Source organism: Pelodiscus sinensis, chromosome 9 (assembly GCF_049634645.1).
Source record: "Pelodiscus sinensis isolate JC-2024 chromosome 9, ASM4963464v1, whole genome shotgun sequence".
Lineage (NCBI taxonomy): Eukaryota > Metazoa > Chordata > Testudines > Trionychidae > Pelodiscus > Pelodiscus sinensis.
In genome coordinates this window covers 33,889,384-33,912,535 of record NC_134719.1, presented here as the reverse complement: position 1 = coordinate 33,912,535, position 23,152 = coordinate 33,889,384, and the positions used below count along the sequence as shown (strand labels likewise).

At 39.9% G+C, this 23,152-nt stretch overlaps 1 protein-coding gene across 11 annotated transcripts in view; it reads left to right on the top strand.

Annotated features, from left to right (window-relative positions):
* Nucleotides 1-23,152, top strand: part of TGFBR3 (transforming growth factor beta receptor 3) — a 196,372-nt gene that overhangs the window by 134,317 nt on the left and 38,903 nt on the right. For all 11 annotated transcript variants that reach the window (XM_075936518.1, XM_075936514.1, XM_075936523.1 and 8 more), the window contains 3 exons: nucleotides 11,910-12,093; nucleotides 19,441-19,609; nucleotides 22,256-22,403. In XM_075936518.1, the coding sequence (XP_075792633.1) occupies nucleotides 11,910-12,093; nucleotides 19,441-19,609; nucleotides 22,256-22,403 (501 nt within the window). The remainder of the gene's footprint in view (nucleotides 1-11,909; nucleotides 12,094-19,440; nucleotides 19,610-22,255; nucleotides 22,404-23,152) is intronic.

Genomic DNA, 23,152 nt, shown 5'->3' with positions numbered 1-23,152 from the left:
CATGCGGCACTGCTGCTTTGAAGCATCTCCTTCTTTTCCTCCTCTTGCTGCCTCTTTCTGAAAGAGGCAGCAAAGGGGGGAAAGCGACTAGTCGACTAGTCATTCACATCCCTAGTCAAAATGTGTTTGGTCCTGCTTGGATATTTTCACACATCACAAAAACACCACACAGTTCTGCAGTTCTCTCCTCAAGAGTTCCTGGATTAGAATATCAGGATTTTATAGAACAGAGTTCGGGTGCATTAGTACAACTAGCACATGGGCTGTTTGTCTTGTATTTTTCATGAGCAGGAATCCCATAGAAAAATTAGAAGGAAGAGGGAAAATCATAAGTAAAGTACATGCTCCGAGGATTCAGATGGCCAGATTCAGATGCCTGAATATTTATACAAGCAGTTCATAAAACCTGTAGAAAACATCAGTGCTACAGCACACTGGAGGGGTGAATGGCAGAAGCTTCCCAAAAAAGCAAGCAAACAAACAAAAACACCACCCAAAAGTGTTTACTTTTACCAATAACAACAGAGCACTTTTTTTGTGGTGGTTGTTGCTTAGTGATTTGTTGCAAAAATGTGTTGGCCAAAAGCTGTGGTTTTTATGGAATTGCCTAACAGGTGGGCTTTACAGGTATTTTTTAGCTGATGAACACTTTTATTACAAGAGGCAACCCTCCCTCTGGCTTCTAATGTGTAGGAACAGGTTTGCTAGGAATGTGAACATCTTAGTGCAGAAATGAAACTTAAATTGCCATAGAAAAATTATACTCAGTTCTTTGTGACTTTCTGGCAGGAAATCATCATGTGTAATTATTTATAACTGTTCATTAAGAACCTGATCCTTCAACTCTTATTTTGAAAGGTACTTATTTAAGTAATCCTAGTAAGTAAGGACATGAGAGCCAATATACAAATGAGTAACTGTATTCATGTGACCAGCCCCAGTGATTTTAAAGGGATTACTCATATCAGTAGAGTTAGTAAAATGAGGGGAGGGAAGTAGAACATAAAAAAAAATGTTAAAAGTGTATTTTATCTGTTGGCTTGAGACTTTAAACAAGGAGGGGAGAGTACTATGGTGAAAAAAATTAATTAATTCCAAGATAAAGCTTAGTAATTAAAATAATTTATACATTTCTGAAGGGGGGAGAGGGAAGCTGCGTACTCACAATTTCTGCCAAAAGTTGGTTTTTTCTCTTTACGTGACCAAAAAAAATGGCTCAAATATTTTGGGTCTCTGCCACCAAACCACAGGCAGTTGTATGGTTTGCACTACATTTTGGATGACTGACAAAACTCACTGAAAAACAAGTGTTGTTTGTTTTCCTGTACGTAGTATTTAACGGGAAATCAGGAGACTAAATTTCCAATCACTTGTTAAACAGCCACAGATGTGAGCAAAGTGCTCTGCTAGAAGAAGAGTGAGCTATGAAAGGAAATGCAGAACTAGTGATAAAAATGTGTATAAATAGTGCCCTTTCCTGATTCCATGAAAATGCAGTTGATTTGCGGTGTCGGAAATTTGTGCTTAGAATAATTTAAAAGGACATTTACAGTGTACACTGGATTGTAGGTTTTTAAAAATCTCCATTGTTTTTCCACTCAGAAGCCTTAAAATAATTCTCCATTCTACCAGCTCTGCCCTTTTCCATTTGGCAGAGATGTCTCCCACACAAATATTTTGAAAGAACTTCAGCATAATATACTGGTTTAATTAGAAAGTGTTCAGTTTCAGTGACTTCTGTAGGGCTTTATCGTGCCAGAAAATTGCTCTGTAAATTGTTGTCATATGGACACATTCAGAAAACTACAGAATATAGGGGCTACAAAACTGGAGTTTTATTGTCGTTTCATGCACATCAGGTAGGAACTCAAGCAACTCATGCTGTTGCTTTTTTTAAGTTTTTGGCAATATAGATGATGGATTTATAGGGGTAGGGAAAATGGACAATGATAGGTTACATATATATTTAGAATCTTATGGATTATCCAAATCAGATCAAATTTTGCAACAAAATAAATCTGATGTAAGCCTAAATCTCAGTAGTATTTCTTGAAATATGTGGATTTTTACTCAAAAACTGTTTCACAAAGGAATTAGAGAAAGGAGAGGCAACAATTCAGTTAAGCTACACCAACTGTTGACCATTTATGTACCACATGACAAACATATCTATATATTACAGTGCCACTGACATCCCAAAATATTTTATAAACTTTTATAATTTGCAAACACCTTTCAGCTATATTGTGTATCACTTTGGATTTGAACCAGGAAGGAATCTTTGGAACAGCCACTCTATGCAGCTGCATAATTCTTCAGCATATTTTATCCAATCTAGTAACATAGTTTTATCCAATTTTGTATCCTGCCTCAGTTTTCCCTTCTAGGACTCTATATCCAGTTGCTTGTAGAATTATGTTACAGTCCTTGGGATCTAGTTTATTAAAACAATATAGTCAAATGTCAGCTTAAATCAAAATACAGCTTTCTCCCACTCAAGTTACGTCAGCCTTTTGCTGCACTCAACAGTTTTCTAAAACCTAGGTCTTGCTCTATAGCCAGGCCTTTTCATATGGCTGGTTTAAAGAGCCTCTGTCTATATCTCTGTTTTCTCTGTATCCTCTTAGGTCTCTGCCTTCCTGTGACTGCTCAAGCAGACTCTCTCTCATACAAAATCCCACTCCTCAACAATATTTCCTCTATTTTTTTCCATACATGTGCAGAACAAATTTTGTTATGTGCACCAAGGCAGGTGGGGTTGTGCACCACCAGTAAAAACACATACTGCCAGCTGTGAGCGCTCTGCTAATTAGCTAGGTGGCACATGAATCTCTCCTGGGTGGCCACCCAAGCACACAGCTTACAGGGAACACTGTCCCTCGGGTAATGTCAGGTGACAGGATGTCTTACTTTTAGTACTGCCACTCAATATATGCACCCTTGGCATGACACTAAGCCAAGATGTGAGGGTAAAAAGGAGCAGCCATGTACATATTGTGGAGTGAAATGTTGCACCCATATTCTTCTCCTTCCAATGAGAAACTAGAAAGGCTGAAGTCATCATCCTCTTCCCTTGTAACATCTTGGCTCCTCCTTCTCTTCTCTTGCTTCTGTGGCTAGGTTTATTATGCAACAAGAAACTGGTGCTAATGGATATTTCCAGGAGAAGGCTCCTGCATCCCACTAAACTGAGCCTAGTGATTAATGTGGAAATAATGAATCACTACAACTTGTGTTAGTCATTGATTCCAGTGGAAATCATACAGCTGTAGTGACTTGCATTTCTGTGTCTTAATTCTCTCCTCCTTTTCTTCCTACTAAATTAAAACTAGTTCATAGAAAAATTTTAGTAGATTCTGTTGGAAGCCTTCAACTGGTTTATTTAGTTTCCGTTGATCTTTATGTGCATTCATTTGAGCAAGTTAAACATGATGTCAGTTTAAAATACTATTTCCCTTTCAGATAAATTAATGTGACGGGTGCATGGCTAACTGCATCTGATTAATATAAATAATCTCCCACAAAGATAACGAACCTGTGGGGCAGAAGGAACCATCTTGAAAGTGTAAATGCTCCCCATTCACCAATGCAATATTATAACATTTTTAAAGTGGGGTATTCAAGTTAATGTTGCCCTGAGGAGCTATTACTTGCATAATAAGTTGTCACTCATAAGTTAAGACAAGCACAAAAGGACCTTGGCAACATTACAAGGACAAATTTTCTATAAGGCTGCATAGCTCTCTGAAGAAACATACACAGGATCTTCTTTAGGATCAGGGATTTATATATTTTTGGTTCTGGACAATCAAAGGAAAACCTCAATCCTTGTTGCAATGCGAATTCCCTTATGTGATCAATACACTGTGCAGTAAGACATTAGCTATTCCCAAACAGTTCTTGTTTTCTGTAGAAATTCTCTCTAAGCCCCAAGATTGGATAATTTGGGGGGAGGGGGAGAGAGAATTAAATATTGCATGAAAAAAGGGATGTAGCTACCCAATTCTCATGTACTTGAAATGAAAAATAGCCTTTTCTGTGGTGATTAAATTTCCTCATCAGTATCTCTTGGGCCTGCATACTGTTTTCCCAGATTTAGGCTTTCTCTACACTGAAAAGTTTTGGCAATGAAAGTTATGTTGACCTGCAAAAGTCACCAAAAGTTAAAACTGGTCAAACCTATTTTTTTTGCCACCCATTGTTGACATTTAATGGCCATGCTCTTAGCATGCATGTTGACCGAAAAAGTGAAACAGTGAGGGCAAGCACCCCACAGTGCATCGCATCCCCTTCAGGTGGTAAGTACTATGGGAATGTGCAACATAATGCTATGAATTTTGTGAATGTGAAAAATATCCCATCAGTCACCTCTTTACTTCCTGGGCTCCTGGCTTACTTTCATGTCACTTGAATGACAGTCCTTGATACACCTGCTGTGAGAAATGATGGATCTCACAATTCTCTCCCATATTGTGTTCAATGTGCTTAGGACATTGCAGCACCAGAGATATTTATGCATTTAATAGCAGAGGACAAAGACTTGGATGCAGATGACACTATGAGTGACAGGAACAGCACTGACATTGCATTGGGCTGTCAGAGATCAGCTGTGCGCAGTTGACCGTCGCTTTTAAGTTACAGAAACCAGCACTGACTGGTGGGATCGCATTGTCATGCAGGTGTAGGATGAAGGACAATGGCTACAGAACTTTCAGGTGCATAAAGCAACCTTCCTAGAGCTGTATAATGAGCTGGCCCCTGAATTGCTGTGCAGATACCCGAATGAGAGCTGCTCTCTCAGTAGAGAAGCATGTTGTTGTTGCTTTGTGGAAGCTGATGACTCCCAATTGCTACCATTCAGTTGCAGATCAGTTTGGAGTGGGGAAGTTAACCATTCAACACTATCTCCCAGCAAGACTCTAATGATATCTATTGTACATTGATGCTCTGTTTGGACATAACGCAGATCCAAGCAGGGTTTAGCCAGCTCACAGAAAGACAGTCTCCATTGACCTTGCTTGCATGAGCGACTTTCCAAACTAACATCCGTCCCTCCCTCCTCGCCCCGCCCCCAGTACAATACACAGTGACTTACTGCTCCACATAGTCTCTGCTTCCCTGCCCCTGGCTGAACTAAATCAACCTACCTCCTTGTGCTGCCATAGCCCCGCCTCCACTGGCTGCACTAGAGCAGTTTACCACGTTGGGTGGCCACTAACTGGATTACCCCTCCACTACCTACATGGCAAATTATCCTGCATCTCTTCCCTTCCTTCATGCTCCATTTAAGGCGCTAAGAGTCCTCACAAACATCAGGACTTGAGAATAATTCCCTGCTGCCTGGTGCACTAGTTGTCACTGGGTTGACTCTACGCTCTTCATCTGTTTCTGTCTCTTAGTCAATAACTTTGTGCCTCTGGGAGAAAGTCTTTTTGATTCTGTGCTATCAAATGTATCTGATGTGAGGTCCTCACCCAGCATTGCATCCAGTTGTTTATAAAAATGAAATGTTGTAGGTGCAGCAGCAGACCAGCTGTTTGCTTCCTTTGCTTCTGGTATACCTGCCAGAGTTCCTTTATCTTCGCTCTGCATAGCAGGGTGTCTTGCTCATAATCCTTCTCGCACAGGGCTCGAGAAATGTGACCAAACGTGTCCCAGTTCCTACGGGTCACTTGCAGCTGTGATTGCACTGTTTTTTTCACTCATTTACCGATAAGATCCAAAAGCTCTGCATTGCTCCAAGCAGGAGTGTGTTTTGATAGATACCCATTTCTCTGAGAAGACACCTTGAGGACTACTTCACAATGAGCCAAGAGGACCACTACAAGATGAGCCAGACACCAGAAAATGGATTTTTAAAATTCCTGGGGTTTGCAGGTGGGAGGGGCACATCTGTTAATGTGGCTGCAGAGCAGCAGAGTTCAAAGTGCTGGCCAGATTGGCTAATTAGGCTTTGTGGGAAACATGCTGGAGATCAATAAACTCAACAAAAAACCTACTGTAGGATTACATACAACTTGATTGTCAACAATAAAGAAATGGGGAGAGACACAAGTCTCGTGCGGAGGGGTAAGGTTTTTTTTTTTTTTTTAGCCAAAAGTGTATGTTTGTCATGTCACAAAACGGATTCTCTCTAGGTTTTGTCACCAAAAACTTGCAAGCATAGACAGGGCCTTAGCGTGTCAAGTTTGAGCGATTTCCCCTTCATTCCATCAACTGAGAATATTCAGTGCAATCAACAGGAGAAGAAATGGTGGCAGTAGAGCTGAGGGTATTGGAAATTACCACATCAAGAGCAACAGCATCAGATAGTGTTGGGAATACTTTTTCCAACTTATAACTGTGAAGCCTCTGAGTGAGAAGACAATAGCATGCCTGACATGTTGTTTTGCTAGTCAACCAATTGAGCTCTGTAGTGCTTAGATAAACACTATATAAATGAGGTTTTAATTTTAATTTCGGTGCACCTGCATGTTCTGGGTGCTTTAAAGAGTAAGGCTACTTTCAGAGAAATTGGTTCTATATGGTAAGCAGTTAATGTACAAAGGCAGGTGTTGAAACAGAGTGATGGTTGCTTTTTTCCCCTTTCTTTTGGAAGAGTTTGTTGAACCCAGTCCAGAAAAAATAGTGTGGTTGGCTCACTTAACCTAGCCTTAAGTCATTGTAGTAAAAATTCCAGCATTGGCAAACAAAGCAGAGTATGGATCGTCTTTTCAATCTGAGACTAAAATTTTATATGCTAACTTTTGTGCATGATTTTAAAAAAGTGAATGAAGAGGTTAATTAACATCTCCACTCTATAACAAACCCTAAAAACATTTATTAGTTGTTTTGCCATCTGTCCTTCACTTAGTTTCTACTAAGAGGCAGGATCTTTAGATCTTATTGTCTGCTCCATTCCCACAGGAAGACATTTGTCATGCCAAAGAATGTTCCAGAGTGTTTTGAAGTTTTAATTAGCAAACAAACAAAAAATCAAATTAATTTCGAGGAGGGTAAACCTATGTAGTTAACAGATATTGTATTAGTTGAAACATGTTGAAAATGCAGTGAAAAGTGCATTACTGTAAGCTATTGAATATTAATATATTTCTATTGCATATTAATATATTTCTCAGCTCAAAAGTATTCTTCCTCTGCATAGAAAGTTCTCAGCCAACAATGAATCTGATAGGCAAACATCAGAACAACATGCCTGCACTAAAATGTTATTTGAAATGATATAATAACTTAGTACCTTAGGGTATGTCTACACTGTGGGGCTATGGTTGAGGTAAGATATGCAACTTCAGCTACATTAATTGCATAGCTGAAGTCAAAGTACCTTAACTCGGCTTTTGGTGCTGTCTACACAGCACGAAGTCGAAGGAAGAACACTCTCTCCCTTTGACTTCCCTTACTCCTCATGAAATGAGGGTTACAGAAGTCAGAGTAATAAACCCGTTGCTTCAAAATTATTTTGAAATAATAGGCTTGCTGCTGAAATAAGCATGCAGTGTAGACATAACCATTTCTATCTAGAATCTCAAAGTGTTTCTGTTAGGAGATAGATCAGTCATTGCTTACAGATAGCCCCCAAACTGAATCAAATACTTACCAGTAGCCACACCACACCACACCACAGAAACACTCAACTACAAATCTATCCCTGCAACAAACCCTGTTGCAGCTCTGTCTGCATATCTGTACAAGTGACATAATCACAGAAACAAATAAGAAAAAACATCAGGAGCTCATACAAGTGCACATCCTCTAATGTGACATATGCCATCAAGTACCAGCGATGCCCCTTTGCCATGTATATTGGTCAAACCGGACAGTCTCTGTGCCAAAGGATAAATGGACACAAATCAGACATCAGGAATAGTAACACGCACAAACCTGTATGGGAACATTTTTACCTTCATAGACATTTAATAATGGATTTAAAAGTAGCCATTCCACAAAAGAATTAATCACCCAATTTACAGAGGGAAACAGCTGAACTGGACTTAATTTAAAAGTTTGACAGTGTCAATTTAGGTTTGAATAAAGATCTTAACTGGTTAATGCACTACAAAGGCCATTTCCCCACCTTTGATACTCACATCTCCACATCAAATACTGTGAATAAGACACATCCATCTTGACTTAATTATCTTCATTAACACTGGTCCTACAATTGACAGGTAACTTCTTTTGCTGTTCTATATATTCTGAATTCTGTAATTTCCATTCCAACTCATCTGATAAAGTGTGTTTTACCCACAAAAACTCATGACCTAATTGTTAGTTTCTAAGGTGCCACAGAACTGCTCATTATTTTTACAGTTGCTAACACAACTATGCTTCTGAGACTTTTCTTCAGTATTGTGTAGCATAATTACGGTAATTTGGGGTATTGCTGATAGTGGTAAATTCAGTTGTATATTGGTGTCCATTGACTTCTGTTCTAAAATCATAACTGATGAAGGCCCTGATCCTGCAAACATATGAGTGCTTAATTCCACACTTACAAAAATGGTTTTAAGTGGGGGGGTCGGAACGGAGGCGGTTGCAAGTCAGGGGCCTCTTGTAGTTGTCAAATACATTTTGGGCAGAGTCTGTTTGTCCCCTTGGCTATGTCTACACTGGCGCGATCTTGTGCCAGAGATATGCAAATGAGGCTAAGCGTGAAATATCACCAAGCCTCATTTGCATATCGAATGAGCCACCATTTTTGTGGAAGAGGCTCTTGCACTAGAAGGAGCTGTCTACACCACCCCTTCTTGAGCAAGAAAAACCCTCTTGCGCAATGCCACTACGCTGATTATTTTCAGGAATAATGGCATTGTGCAAGAGGGCTTTTCTTGCGCAAGAAGGGGCAGTGTAGATGCTCCTTCTAGTGCAAGAGCCTCTTCCGCAAAATGGCGGCTCATTAGATATGCAAATGAGGCTTGGCAATATTCCATGCTTAGCCTCACTTGCATATCTCTGGCGCAAGATCGCGCCAGTGTAGACATAGCCTTACTGTTTTTCCCTATGGTATGCAGAATTTCCTTTCTGACTTGAGAACTGTGCTGAGCTCCTGGATCTTATGTTGCGCTGAATATAAGCTTTTGATAAAACTGTTTTATGATAATCGTATGAACAGCAACAACTAAAGATCATTTAGAGTTGAAACAGATGTTAGTCTAAATTTTAAAACAATTCTGGCAAGGGAATAAAGGATTCCTAAGCTGTTTAATGTGACAGGTTTGGTCAAAATGTACTCTGAAGTGCTAGGGTCTTCTCTCTTCAAAACAGAGTTTGTATAATCTGTTCACTTTATCTTTGCAAATAATTATTAATAATGGTAATATATCAGTGGATGTAGGAAGGAATATTAGAAGAGTTGAACATGCTGGAACATGTAGGCTGTTTTTTCCGCTTTGCTGAGTGTTCTAAGCAGGTTGGTTTACCGTGTCCCAAAATGATACTTTTAACAATAGTCCCCCAATTAAAGTTGTTAATTAGTTGCTGTTGGTTTTCAATGATGGATATTTAATGTTGTAAAAAGAACTGACTTTCGTTTGTTTCTTTGAATGAATTTGTTGATTAATTTTGCTGTTTATAAAGCTAGACACATGTAAATGGCTATTACTCTGGAGCATCATGCACATAAATAATGTATAGCAGAGATTAGAGATTGATTGTTTATTCATTGCTCCGATTATTATGTTGCAAGCCGCATTAGACTTTCAATTCAAAACCAGAGTGCATGTAAATTCCATCAAAAGAGTTTAGAATGAATTAAAGCAAAAAAGATGGTAATGGTGCAGAGTGTAGCCTGTTTGGATTCCTTGTGTTAGGGAGAAAAGGCATCTCTCTTGCACTGGTACATCATACGGTCATTTCTGAATACATTACTCTTCGTCCAGTCATACATAGTGATGGAGAGAAGAGTCAAGACTTTACACCTCCTGTTTCTACTAATGCTCTGCAGCATAAGAGACTGTGGTAAACCTGTTGCAATCTACTTTCTCTTTGAAGCTGTAAGGAGACATCTGGAGTTATCTCCCTCACAGGCTGGGGCTTAATCTTACTGCCACTGTCTAAATCTTTGTTTAAATGTAGTTGCAACTCAGCTTTATGCATTGAGATACAACCAGTGTTGTTATAAGACACATCTAAGTCTTCTAGGTCAAAGTCAGTACTATAAAGAGTTTTCTAATTCATTCAGAACAGATTATTTGGACCAATGGTTTGTTGATTTAATTGTCTGTGGTATATGCAGGACTATACTGCTATGGAAAGGATACAGTCTGAAGAAATCTTAAATCTGTCTCCTCTTATCATTGCTCTGCCCTGCTCCAGCATCAGTTTCCTGCTTTCCCATAGAATGAAGTTTCCTAGGCTGTAATCCTTTTTTGCAATGAGTATCCCCACATGAAAGAAAAGTTATCTGTCTTCCTATATCTCCTACAGCCCCCCTCCTCCCCCTGCCATGTTCCCATTAGACTTGACTGGATAGACTCTGCTGAAACCGGAATTTAAAAGAGCCACATTGGTAGACTATGTGGATCACACATCAGGCCCCAATCATCAGTCACGTTGGAAGAGCACAAAATATAGCCTAGCTGCCTTTGTGCTCCTCAAGTCCTGAGCCAGTTATGTGGTGGTCCAATCTGAAAATGTACATTAGGGCCACTTATAGATTCTAAATAACACTAGTTGCCTGTGGCCTGCCTCAAAAGACCAATATGATAGCCAGGAATTGCCATGGTGCAGGGAAGTGTCCCATACACCAGTTTCCGGGAGGAGGAATTGCAGTGCCAGTTCTGCGCCACCAGACGTTCCTTCCAGAATGGGATGATTATCTGGGACTAGTAATGCTGGCTTCAGGGCTGCTTTTCACTACGTGCATGGCAGGAAGCAGCCCAATGCAGGGGACAGTCTGGCCCTCTCATCTCACCTGCTCCAGTTTGATTCCAATGTTTATTCCACCAAAGTCCTATGATCTATGACCTATGAAGCCAGGCTTCATGAACTGGGCTTGTTTAGTTTGGAAAAAAGAAGATTAAGGGGGGACATGATAGCGGTTTTCAAATATCTAAAAGGGTGTCACAAGGAGGAAGGAGAAAATTTGTTCCTCTTGGTTTCTGAGGACAGGACAAGGAGTAATGGGCTTAAAGTGCAGCAGGGGAGGCTTAGATTGGACATTAGGAAAAAATTCCTAACTGTCAGGGTGGTCAAATATTGGAATAAATTGCCAAGGGAGGTGGTGGAATCTCCCTCTCTGGAGATATTTAAGAACAGGTTAGATAGACATCTGTCAGGGATGGTGTAGGTGGAGCTTGGTCCTGCCTTGAGGGCGGGGGGCTGGACTCGATGACCTCTTGAGGTCCCTTCCAGTCCTATTATTCTATGATTCTATGAAAGTCCAGGGGATTGCTTGGACTTAGTGTGACACAACTGTTCTGCTTCTGCAACTGAGGTATTGGAAAATCCCAAGGCTTTTCCACATAGCATCAATATAGTGGCATGCACTATTCTATTATTTTTAAAGTGGTTCTGAGTGGGGTGTCCATCGGAGCCTCAGAAAGTGCGGAATATTTGTAAGCTCTTTTGTGAAGATCTATACTTATTTCCTTTTTTACATTTTGGACCAGATATTTTGATCTTCCAAACAAAAGCTCTTGTCAAGAAAGCAACATGAGCTCTTCTTTAATAAAAATGGCATTTTCATTGTGATATTTGAAATAATTACCTTTTGTCTAAACAGTTTTAAAAATTTGCTAAGTGAAGTTTAAAACATGCAAAGTTTAAGATAACCGCAGTGGTGGCAAATGTCACTTCATCACTTGCAATGAACAGATTTCTGTGACAGATTAAATAGCTTTTTTAAAATATATATATATTTATGTATTAGGTAAATGTCAGATTTAAAAATATGTTTTGGTTCCCATCAGGTATCTCCAGGTTCCATTGTTCAATTTGAGAAGGGGAATTTCTCCTTGGCAGTGGAAATTAAGGAAAAGACTTTCCCTCAGGGAAATGAACATCTATTGCAGTGGGCCCAAAAGGAATATGGAGCAGTCACATCTTTCACTGAACTGAAAATATCGAGAAATGTTTACATCAAAGTGGGAGAAGGTAAATGTTTTTCTTTTAACATAACAGGGCATTATTGCAGAATGGTGAAAATGAGGTGCATTATAGTTTGTATTTTACATTGTGTCTTGTAATAATTAAATATAATACTCAGTATTTTAGAAGGGAGACATGGATAAAAAAATATGTGGGTAGAGGGGAACAACAAGTCTGAATATCAGGCCAAGTTTTAGGTTCATATGTAGGGATTTTAGTACCTATTTTGGGTTGCTGGGTTTGGCAGTTTTGTCCAGAATTCATCACAGGAGTCAAATATTTACGCAATTGCATTTTCTAAAAAGGTAAATGAATTGTGCTAACTACTTGCATAGCCTGTCCTCTTTAAAGCATTGATTCTCAGAAACTGAGGCAGATTGAAATTTATTTTTGCTAGCCAGAAAGTTACTGAGTTTCTTCTGTGTACAGGCAGTCCCCGGGTTACATGGATCCGACTTACATCAGATCGGGTATGTCTACACTACCCCGCTAGTTCAAACTAGCGGGGTAATGTATGCATACCGCACTTGCTAATGAAGCCCGGGATTTGAATTTCCCGGGCTTCATTAGCATAAGCGGGGAGCCGCCATTTTTAAATCCCCGCTGCTTCGAACCCCGTGTAGCGCGGCTACACGGGGCTCGAACTAGGTAGTTCGGACTAGGGTCCTATTCCGAACTACCGGTACTCCTCGTGAAACGAGGTGTACCGGTAGTTCGGAATAGGCACCCTAGTCCGAACTACCTAGTTCGAGCCCCGTGTAGCCGCGCTACACGGGGTTCGAAGCAGCGGGGATTTAAAAATGGCGGCTCCCCGCTTATGCTAATGAAGCCCGGGAAATTCAAATCCCGGGCTTCATTAGCAAGTGCGGTATGCATACATTACCCTCCTAGTTCGAACTAGGAGGGTAGTGTAGACATACCCATCCCTACTTACAAACGGGGTGAGGCAACCCCGCACTAGCTGCTTCCCCCCAGCAGACTAGGGAGACGCGAAGCTAGCGCCCCACCCCCCAGCAGACCAGGGAGACGCGGAGCGGCTTTTCTCAGCAGACACCTCAGCTTGAGAATAAAGGACTGAGGGAAGTGAGGTGTGGGAGAATAAAACTGAGCTCTAGAGAAATGTTTGGCTAGAGTTTCCCCTACAATATGTACCAGTTCCGACTTACATACAAATTCAACTTAAGAACAAACCTACAGTCTCTATCTTGTACGTAACCCGGGGACTGCCTGTATTGCTTTATCCAAGAAATGAACAAGGACAACACTCTTTGCACCAAGAATCTTTCCTTTCTATCATCTTGAAAGATATGTAGCCCCTAAGTTGAACAGTCCTCAAGGAATCAGCCTGAATTAAAAGAATGTAAACTTTTTTTAAAGCTGCTTTTTTTTTCTGAATGCATTCTGAGAGAGAGTTGCTGTATTATGCTGACCTACAAGATGCTTACTGCATATACCCATTCAGTTAGCCCATCAGGAAATTCTTTCCACTGACAAAGGCAGTTGCACACCTCTGCGTGCTGTCATGCCCTACATCTTCCCACAGAGGGTGGGGAATGCGTAGAGCAGCTTTCTAGCAGGAATAATTTTCATGCAGGCCTGGATGATAGGTGGTGCATATAGAATACATTTGGCATCAGAAAAATTCAAGAATCATTCATTAATATGTGGCAACTCTCTCTTCATTTAGTGCTCTGCAGGCATAATCAGAGTTTTAGGTCAAACAACATTGGTTCCCAAACACAGTATAAATAATTCTGAGAGAAACTCTGAACATAGCCCAGAGATTCAAAGTGAGGGCTTTTTCTTCAGCACAACTGGCAGTGCCCAGGTATTGTAAATCTGGCGCACAATATTATCCAGCACTATAAGGCTCCTTACAGTACTGTTGTTAGAAATATAGCATTTACCAGAACAAGTGGGCTGCCTATTTCAGCAGTGCTGCTCCACCAGTGCTGGAGAAGATGAAGCTGCTTTGCAATTCACCTAGCCAGTTAATCAAGACTATGTGGAGAAAACATACTTTCCCAATGCCTGCATATTATCACGCGTTTCTGAAGCACGCGTCTTGCCCCCACGAATCAGAACATGCCTGTGTTGGTTTTATTCAAAACCTGCCAAATTTCTGTGGGGATTCCCCTGTTTGATTTCTTTTATGCTTGGCACCAGTCTAAGTCTTTAATGCCAGAGGGTCATTCAGAAATATATTTATTAGTTTATTAAACTCAACTGCCTTCATTGCTGCTCTTGAAGCATATCTGTGCTGGTGGTAGTTTTCTGTATGCTTTGGAGATAAACAATTAATTAGAAACTTCAAAATCTGTCTGAATTTGTGGGTTAACCTGCAAGTCTCCACTCAGATAAGCAGAAACTTGCTGCAGCTAAAAAATATTGAACAGCACAATTCAGCGAGGAATAACTAGATGAGATGGGGTTTGGCAAACAATCAAGATAGACATTTTTTTCAAGGAGTTCCTACACACAAGTTGAACTGTAACCCTGACTTGAGTTTTAGATTCAAACTAAAGGTTAGATTTTTAGTTATATTTTAGAGTTAGCTTTTAACTCCTGGCAAGTTATGAGAAGTGAGTCCTCAAGTGGGCTGAAGAGTGAAAAATCAGATTTCTTCAGAGTATGCATCACAGCAGTCAAATAGCAATTGCTCGCAGTATTCCTTTGCAGTATCCCTCCTTGCTAGCCTAAAAGGAGAATTGCTGAGAAACAAAATACTGAATTGGACAAAATGCAGCATACACTGGATGTGAGGTTTCAGGCTTTTGAGACAAAGGTGAGGCTACCCAGAGCACAACTAGCAAGCTGCAGATTGACTCCTGCAAAGTGTGAAGCGCCCTCAACTTCCAGTGGCTCTAGTGGGAGTTGATTCTGCTTGCCATGAAATAGGGCACCTGATTCTGTCACCTCTACCAGAGTTGATTTCAGAAGGACTGTTAATGTAACCTAATACTTCTCAGCATGAGTAAAGGAAGCAGAATCTGATCCAAGAAGAGCTCAGCTCTTCAGAGGTTCTGGCCCTAACTGAATAAATTTGTACAGAAATTTTAGTTTGTGGGCGGCGGGGGGGCAGGAAGATCGTTCCAAATGTAACTTTGTTGTTCTAAGAAAATACTGGTGAAGCAAGAAATAGCTGCTGAAGAAAGGGCGGACATTTAGAAAACCAGGAGAAGGCTAGGAGCATATAAATCATGGAGATGCCATACCTCAAGGATATAATGGAGCTGGCTGATTAGAGATCATATGGATTAGCGTAATCAGAATGCAGATAGACTATGCTGAAATCCTTCACCAAAGAAATATATGTAAAATGGTGTTACTACATAAAATGAGGACAGACTCAAAAAAGAAATGAGGTAGAGAACAGTCTAATCACTGTGTTATCAGAGTCCACAAAGTGAAACTGGATTCTGTTTTTAGGGACCTGTCAGTGGGACTATTCTCAGAACAAAGCCTCAGCTGGCCACACAAGAGGAGAAATCCCTTTAATGATATTTAAAACTATGTTATTGATACCGATGTGATGACAGCAGTTCTTTATCTTGCCAGACTTAGGCTACCCTATTATGAAAAAAGTATGTTTTAGGACACAGACTGTACAACATGTTTATGGGATAAAATGTAATCGGGCATTGCAAGTGCAAATGCTAAAATTTCTATGTAAGATGGGGTCCAGGCATAGTTAGCATCAGTTAACAAATAGGCTGTTGCATGCTGTTAGTGTAGATGCTAATTGTTCCCTGAGTCTTTTAGTTTTGGTTTAGTTTAGTTCAGAAATCTTGTGAGAATAAGCTCCATAAATATTGGGGTATCTACACTGTAATTAATTTCTTTGTCTGTGATGTGTGTAGAAAGTAGAACTATACAATATGGTTTGCAGAATTACTGCTTTAGATATTTCATTGAATTAACATTCAAGCTTTTGCTAATTAATTTACAGAATTTTATAGTGAATTGTTTTAATAGATTTGGGGTTACTGTTTGATATCACATTCACCTCAGATATCCCTGGCCTGTCCCTTCCTCATGCCATCTGCTTCTTTTGAAGAGCCTTCCAAAATCCTCCCCACTGCTCGTACTGAAGAATTGCTGGGGCACAAGATCTCCTCAATAGGTTTAAATTTCCCTCAGTTCCATTTTAAAGCTGAGATTCCTGTGTTCGCTTCAACATTCTGGACTAGCAGTGTGCAAAAAAAGTTAAACTGCCAACATGAGTGATGGAGAGATTCTTCTGCTTGCTCCTGGGCTGAAATCCTTAACTTCTCTCTTACACCAGACAAGGCAAACTCCAGTTGGATGGAATCCTTAAACCTGAATTATAAACTCTTGGCAATAGTGATTTATCATGGAAAGATGATGCAAGTAGTGGCTCCTAATGCTATTAAGCCAGGGGCACTCAAACTGTCCCCAGTATAGGGTCACATTGTCCAAGAACTCAAAAGTAACACCCAATTCATACAGAATGTTTCAGAATGCAGCCTCTCTCATCTAAAATGGAGGAGCTGCCCACAGAAACTACAAGTCCCATTGTATAATTTTTTTTTTTTTTTTTTTTTTTGATCTGAGGAAGTGGGTCTGGCCCACGAAAGCTCATCATCTAATAAACCATCTTGTTAGTCTTTAAAGTGCTACATTGTCCTGCATTTTGCTTCATTGTATAATAGTACACCTTAATCCAAGCAAACTGGCAGAATGCAGATGAAGGAGCTGCTGCCAGTGACATTGCAGAACTCCAGTGGGTACACTTCGGCAAAATGCGTTTCAAGGCATCTGTATATTTTGACCAGAGACCATATCCTGTATTCTTCCAAGTACACTTCATAATAAATTCCATAGTATTATTGTCTGGAGATTACAGGACGGGAGCGAAATTGTAAACTAACTACTCCATAAATCATTTTAAAACACCAATTAAACACAATGAGAAAATTCATAAACTAAAAAGTAACGACCAAGACAGCATAGGGTTCCTTTTATCTTCTGTTATGGTCAGTGTCTTGGAAGATACTGGTGGCAAGAGTAAACAGTTTTATGAGGAGGAAAAAGAGAAACTACATGTATATGTCAAATAGCCAGTTGGAGAGAGGTAAAATGAAGAGCAGGGGGAGAGTGAAGTATTGGAAAGAGGCTCAGCATGAGGCTTCTTACTAGCGGTGGCAGCAGAATAAATTGATTGATTGATTGATTGATTGAAAGTTGTAGAAACATTGAATGAAGATGCCAGGAACAGGAATTGAGTTCTTTGCAGAGGCTAATGATAATGAAACATGTGGTGATCATCCATGACCTACTGAGAGACAGTTATAGCATGAAAGTATTGCAGTGCTGGGGCTGAGGATTAAATATCTATTATCTGCTTGTATATATTGATTTCATTACGGATCATCGTAGGTTCATTTTCCATCCTCTGTGTGAGGAGTTGGCAGAATTTCAGCTGCATTCAGGGCTCATCATCTGGCAGGGGTCACATAACAGATGTTAAGGGAGGGCTCTGATGAGAAGCCTGCTTAATTGTAATCTCATATATAGTTTTCATAGAAAGATTCTCTAGAGGAAGAAGCAAAGTGAGTATTCAAAGGCCGAATTGTGCAAGGGTGGGAAACGGAGTCTTTTTAGCTGGTTCCATTATGCCAAGGGATTGCAGGAGTGTCTGTGAAACTGTGCCAAACTAGAAGCATTTGAAGGATGATGTGTCAGCCATATCATGGAGAACCAAATGCTACATGTGGTGTTAGCTCAATTTCTTAATCTTTTGTGCAATTTTGCCTGCATAATACCCTGAGTTTGCTCATGCAAACTAAATAGCTGTTCATTATACTACTGATTTTGAAAGGATAGTCTTGTGGTTAGAGCAAAGGGCCTGTAGTTTGAGTATTATTTCTGTTCTTGTCACTAACTTCTTGTATGGCCTTGGACATGGCACTTACAACCTTTGTGCCACAGTGTTTCTATCTGTAAAATGAGAATAATGGCCTCACATCATATAATGAGGATTCATTCTGTGTTAAAGCACTTTGACTTCACTAGAAGTTCTGCAGAAACACAAAGTATTATTATGGAAATACTGAATGTAGTGTAACAGTCCCCATTTAAAAATCTGGCCTCAAAACTTTGCTTCTTTTGCTTTGCATCACATAGTTATAGAGCCACCATCACCCTGAAATCTCAACAAAATTTAAAAAAGTAAAATAGTATCAGGTACCATATTTGCCTTTGAACTTTTTATCTAACTTGTGATTTTATAAATCAGTTTTCCCTCTTGTTGTTCATACAAACAAGGGAAATGGAGTATATAGAGTAACTGTATGCAAATGCATGAAGTAATAAAACTGAGAATATATAGGGAATTCTTTTTTTGATTTTTTTATTCATTTTGGATGTTATGAGTAATTAAAATTTTTCAAAAGGAAGCACGTCTAGTTTTTATGTTGAAGGTATTCCTTTTTAAATATTGTCTCTGAATTCTATTCAGAAGAAATATTTTTAACCTAGTATACCAGATTAACTGTACTTTTATTCAATCTAAAGAAAGCTTCCTATATCTATCTTGTTTTAGATATCACTTTGCCACCCCTATAATTTACTATTCCTGTTTTCAGATGTCTGTGTAATTGGATATTATCAGGTATCAATTATTTGTAGTCTTCAGTAGGGATATGAGTGTGTACCAATTTAAACAATTAACCAATGAGCCTGGGTTACAAACAGAGCCCCCCCCATGCCTCTGTATCAGAGGGGGGCAGGGAGTGGGAGCCCTGCGCATGTCAGCTCCCACAGAGCTGCTTGTTCCCCACCCCCCACTGCTGCCTCCCACAGAGGCAGCAACACAGGAGCTGTGCAGGAGGGAGCTGGTGTGTGTGAGGAGCCACCTGCACCTCCTCCTCTACCCCCCCTACCCCGCCTCTGATATAGAGGCAACAGGGGGGACAGGTGGGAGGTAGTACACCTGGGGAGCTGGCTTTTCAGCTGGCTTCCATGGAGCAACCTGTCCCCCTGCGCTGCTGCTTCTGTATAAGAGGCAGCAGTGTGTGGGGGAGTAGGTGGCAGCTCTCCATGAGCACTGGCTTTTCCTGCTCTCCCTCATGTAAATGTGCAACTGCAGTAAATTTCAGTGGCTACCTGCTTACAAAATTAAACACATTTTAACATCCCTAGTCATCAGAGCTGTCCTGCATTGTTAAAATAGTAACACATTTTTTTCAAGGTTATTGGTGTATTATCCATACTTACATAATATGCACTTTATTACTATATCAGGATAACAAGGAATTGATGCATTTAAGTGGAGTGTGTTCTGGGGAGAGGTGTATATATGTACATACCTGTGTATACTTTTTTTTCCAGATCAAGTTTTTCCTCCAACATGCAACATAGAAAAGAATTTTCTCTCTCTAAATTACCTTGCGGGATATCTACAACCAAAGACAGCAGAAGGATGCCTTATGTCTGCCACTGACCAAGAAAGAGAGGTTCATATTATTGAATTAATCACTCCAAATTCCAATCCCTACAGGTAAACTGTGCACTAATTAAAGTTATAAAGTAGATTTGTGAGGAGTAGATACCTAAAGTAAAAATGCTAGTGTCTGTCAGAAATGAAATCAATGGGATTTCTTGATCATTATAAGAAAAAGTTGCAAAATCTGACCTGCTGTACTTCAAATTAGGTAGAAATCTGAGTTGTTTAGTACAAAAAAGATATTAGGTAAGGATGTTAAATTGCAATTAATCAGCTCCATCAACTACTTGATTATTAGATAAGGGGGGAACTGCAGAGCTGCAACAAGGTTAGCTCCTAGCCCTGGGAGATAATCCCGCCGTGCCTCTGCCTCTTAAATGTAGTAAGAGTCTGAGTCCCGGCTCACACCCCATCCCTCAGTGTGCCTCTGTTTCTCCGGCTCCTCCCAGCACTGGCTCCTCCACTCCTCCGCTGCCTCTTATAGAGGCAGCAAGGTGGGGGAGAAGTGACTAGTCGAGTAATGACTCGACTACCCGATAAACCTAGTCTTATAGGGTAGTCAACTAGTTGCTTACATCCCTAATATTGGAGTAGGATCCTGAACTGATGCATTCATTTTCCTATGTAGACTGTAAAAGTGAAGTGCAGTTCCTATGGGCCATATCTTGCCATTGTTATGCAAGCGGAACTCCTATTCAGTTTGGCAGAGAAAGAGTAGCAGACTCTCCTCTTAAGTGGTCACGATGAGCTAGATGGCACAAAGAAGCGAGGATTGTCTGGTAGCGAGAACTCCCAAATTGTAATCTTGGCACTAAGAGGTGACTTACCAAATCATGTACACTCTGAGAGTCACTTTCCCTCACAGTGTTACTGTCAAGATCATTAAGTTTATCTAAAGTGCCATAAAGATACAGGGCAAATTTAGTGGTATAGGTTGTGGGGTTTTGTTTTGTTTTTTAAAGAGTAATAACTTGTACCCTAACTAGTTCCAGTGAAGTCCATAGTAAATCTCTGCTTGATTTTAATGGAAGCAGAGTTGTGCCAATGCAGAGCATTTTCGAAATTCTCACCTGTAAAATATATAGGGGCTAAATATTATTATTGTACATAAAAGCTCTATTTCACTGTCCACATGCACCAGTAGAAATGTGTATTCATCAAAAGACAGTGGAGAGAGATTCCTTACCAAAAAGGCTAGGCACATCTCTAAGAAAGTTCTTCAATTTTGTCCAGATTTAAGTTGTATTTTCATTTCAGGCAAATCCAGCTCCTTGGCAGTGGAATTAGTTTGCCTCTATTATAGAAAGCAGTTGGATTTGGAGAGGGTTAAGTGGGGGATACACACACTTGGCATGATGATGAATCCAGCTCTGCAGGAATTCCTTGAGTAGCAATGAGTTTGGGGAGGACAGGCTTATGGCTGAAGCAGGGCAGAGTGTAGGGCCTATGGATCTGCTGCTGAAAGGCATGAGTTGGGACTGTATGGCTATTTTAGCCATCATGCTGAAGCATCATGTCTATGGAGCAGCTCCTTTTCATCACTGCCACCCCAGCCTCCTGTGCTGTTACCCACCTATAGCCTTCTCTTGGTTTTGGCTGAAAGTGCATAATGGGAGTTTAATTTTCAGATGCTTAAACTGCAGGAACTTGGGAGTAGGAGTTGGGTGGGACTGGGAGGCTTGCCTCCCCCAGCCTTACCTTCACCAACCACCCATGCTCAATCCTTTTATGTGCCAAATGTTGTCCATGTTGAAAGGACAGCAGCCTGTGCAAATTGTATAACCCCTAAGCTATATAGAAACCAGCAGGAAGCTAAAAGGGGAATGTGCATAACTACAAGAAATAAGACAAAGGTTCCGAGATTAAATCAAAATGCAAAGTTGAATTGAGACCCATTAATTGGCAACAAGCACAATTTTATAGTGTAAAATCGTGATGGAAATTAATTCTGTTGAATTTATACTCTGCATGAGGAAATGTTATTGCTGCATACAAAGCCACTTACTCTCCCTATTTTACTGTGCTGTTAAAAATCTGGATTGTATTCGTCAATTTTCCAGGAATCAGTAGGTTGAATGTCTGTTTTCTTTTCTTTTCTTTTTAAAATAACTATATCTCCAGAAGTATTGGAAACTAAACCAAGAACGTAGTACTACTATAAGGCATAAAAAATTCTAAGTGAAAGTAATTTCCACATGTTAGCTGCACAGGCTAATTTTACCAAAATGTATTATTTGCACTTTTTAGTATTGCTGGACCTATGTAATTGTTTTTGTATTGTTTTTTGATATAATGGGGTGATTTTGGTCTTAAATATATCTATACTAATGGAAAAGTGAAGCAACTATATATTTAAGGGTTGTAATGCTGAAATGAGGAAAAAATACTGTAAAGGAAACTGTTCGTGGTTCAATTTAATATATTTTAAATAATAAGCTGAAGATGTAACACAGCTTTCTGTAAATAAGAGAGAAAATATTGAACAATAATTATTAATCTGAAAAATCATTTGTTTCTGTTATATAAAATTATTTTAGCGTGCGTGAAATAATCTGTTTTGCACATGTTGTGTTGCCTAGGATATGCTCCAGCATTTTAATCAGCTGGCCAGACACTGGAAAAATGATGGATTGGAAGACGGTTGACAGCTGAAAATTTCTGGCATTCTGGTCTTACTTTGTCTTTATTTTCCACATACAGTGCTTTCCAGGTGGATATAATCATTGACATTAGACCATCTCAACTAGACGTCATACTTGTCAGGGACCTCGTACTTATCCTCAAGTGTAAAAAGTCTGTCAATTGGGTTATCAAGTCACATGATGTTCAGGGAAAACTGGAAGTAATTGTAAGTTAAGGCATTTTAAATTTTTGAAGTGGCAAAATACTGTTAAATAATTATGTGAATGAGTTAGCATTGAATTATAAATGCTCTCTGTATGTTGTCGTCTTAGTCAACATCTCTGAGTTACTAGCAGTTTTCACAAATTAGTATTCAGCAGCATCTACATATATATAGGGGAACATATACACAGAAGAACTCGTCTGGCAGCTGGTGACATTTGGACCAGTTAGTTGATGGTGCTGCTGATTAGCATGTAAATCCCTCCCACTTCTCTGATACCCAAGAGATGTATGCCATACAGATTGCTCACACATTGAAAAATATGTTCACTTCTCATTTGCCAATACCTTAGTGAATAAATTCACAAGTCCATCTCAGAAATTGGCAAGGCACCTGCAAGTGCAGAATGCATGATCTTAACTACAGGTAACACACCTGCATCTCTTGCGGAAGTAGTAACTCTTTAGTTCTCCCTATGGTGGTATTAACTCTGGACTCTATGGCTACATAGGTCCTTGTGAGTAATTCTACCTAACATATAGTTTCAGGGGGTAGCCGAGTGAGTCTGTACTGGATAAACTTAAAAAACAACAAATGGTCTGGTAGCAATTTATAGACTAACAACACATGTAGATGGTATCATGAGTTTTCGTGGGCACAGCCCACTTCTTCAGATGACCGGAGTTTTGAGTTTAGGCTGTGCAGACCCAAAATAAATAGGGGACAAGAGGGAAGGAAAAAAATGGAAGGGG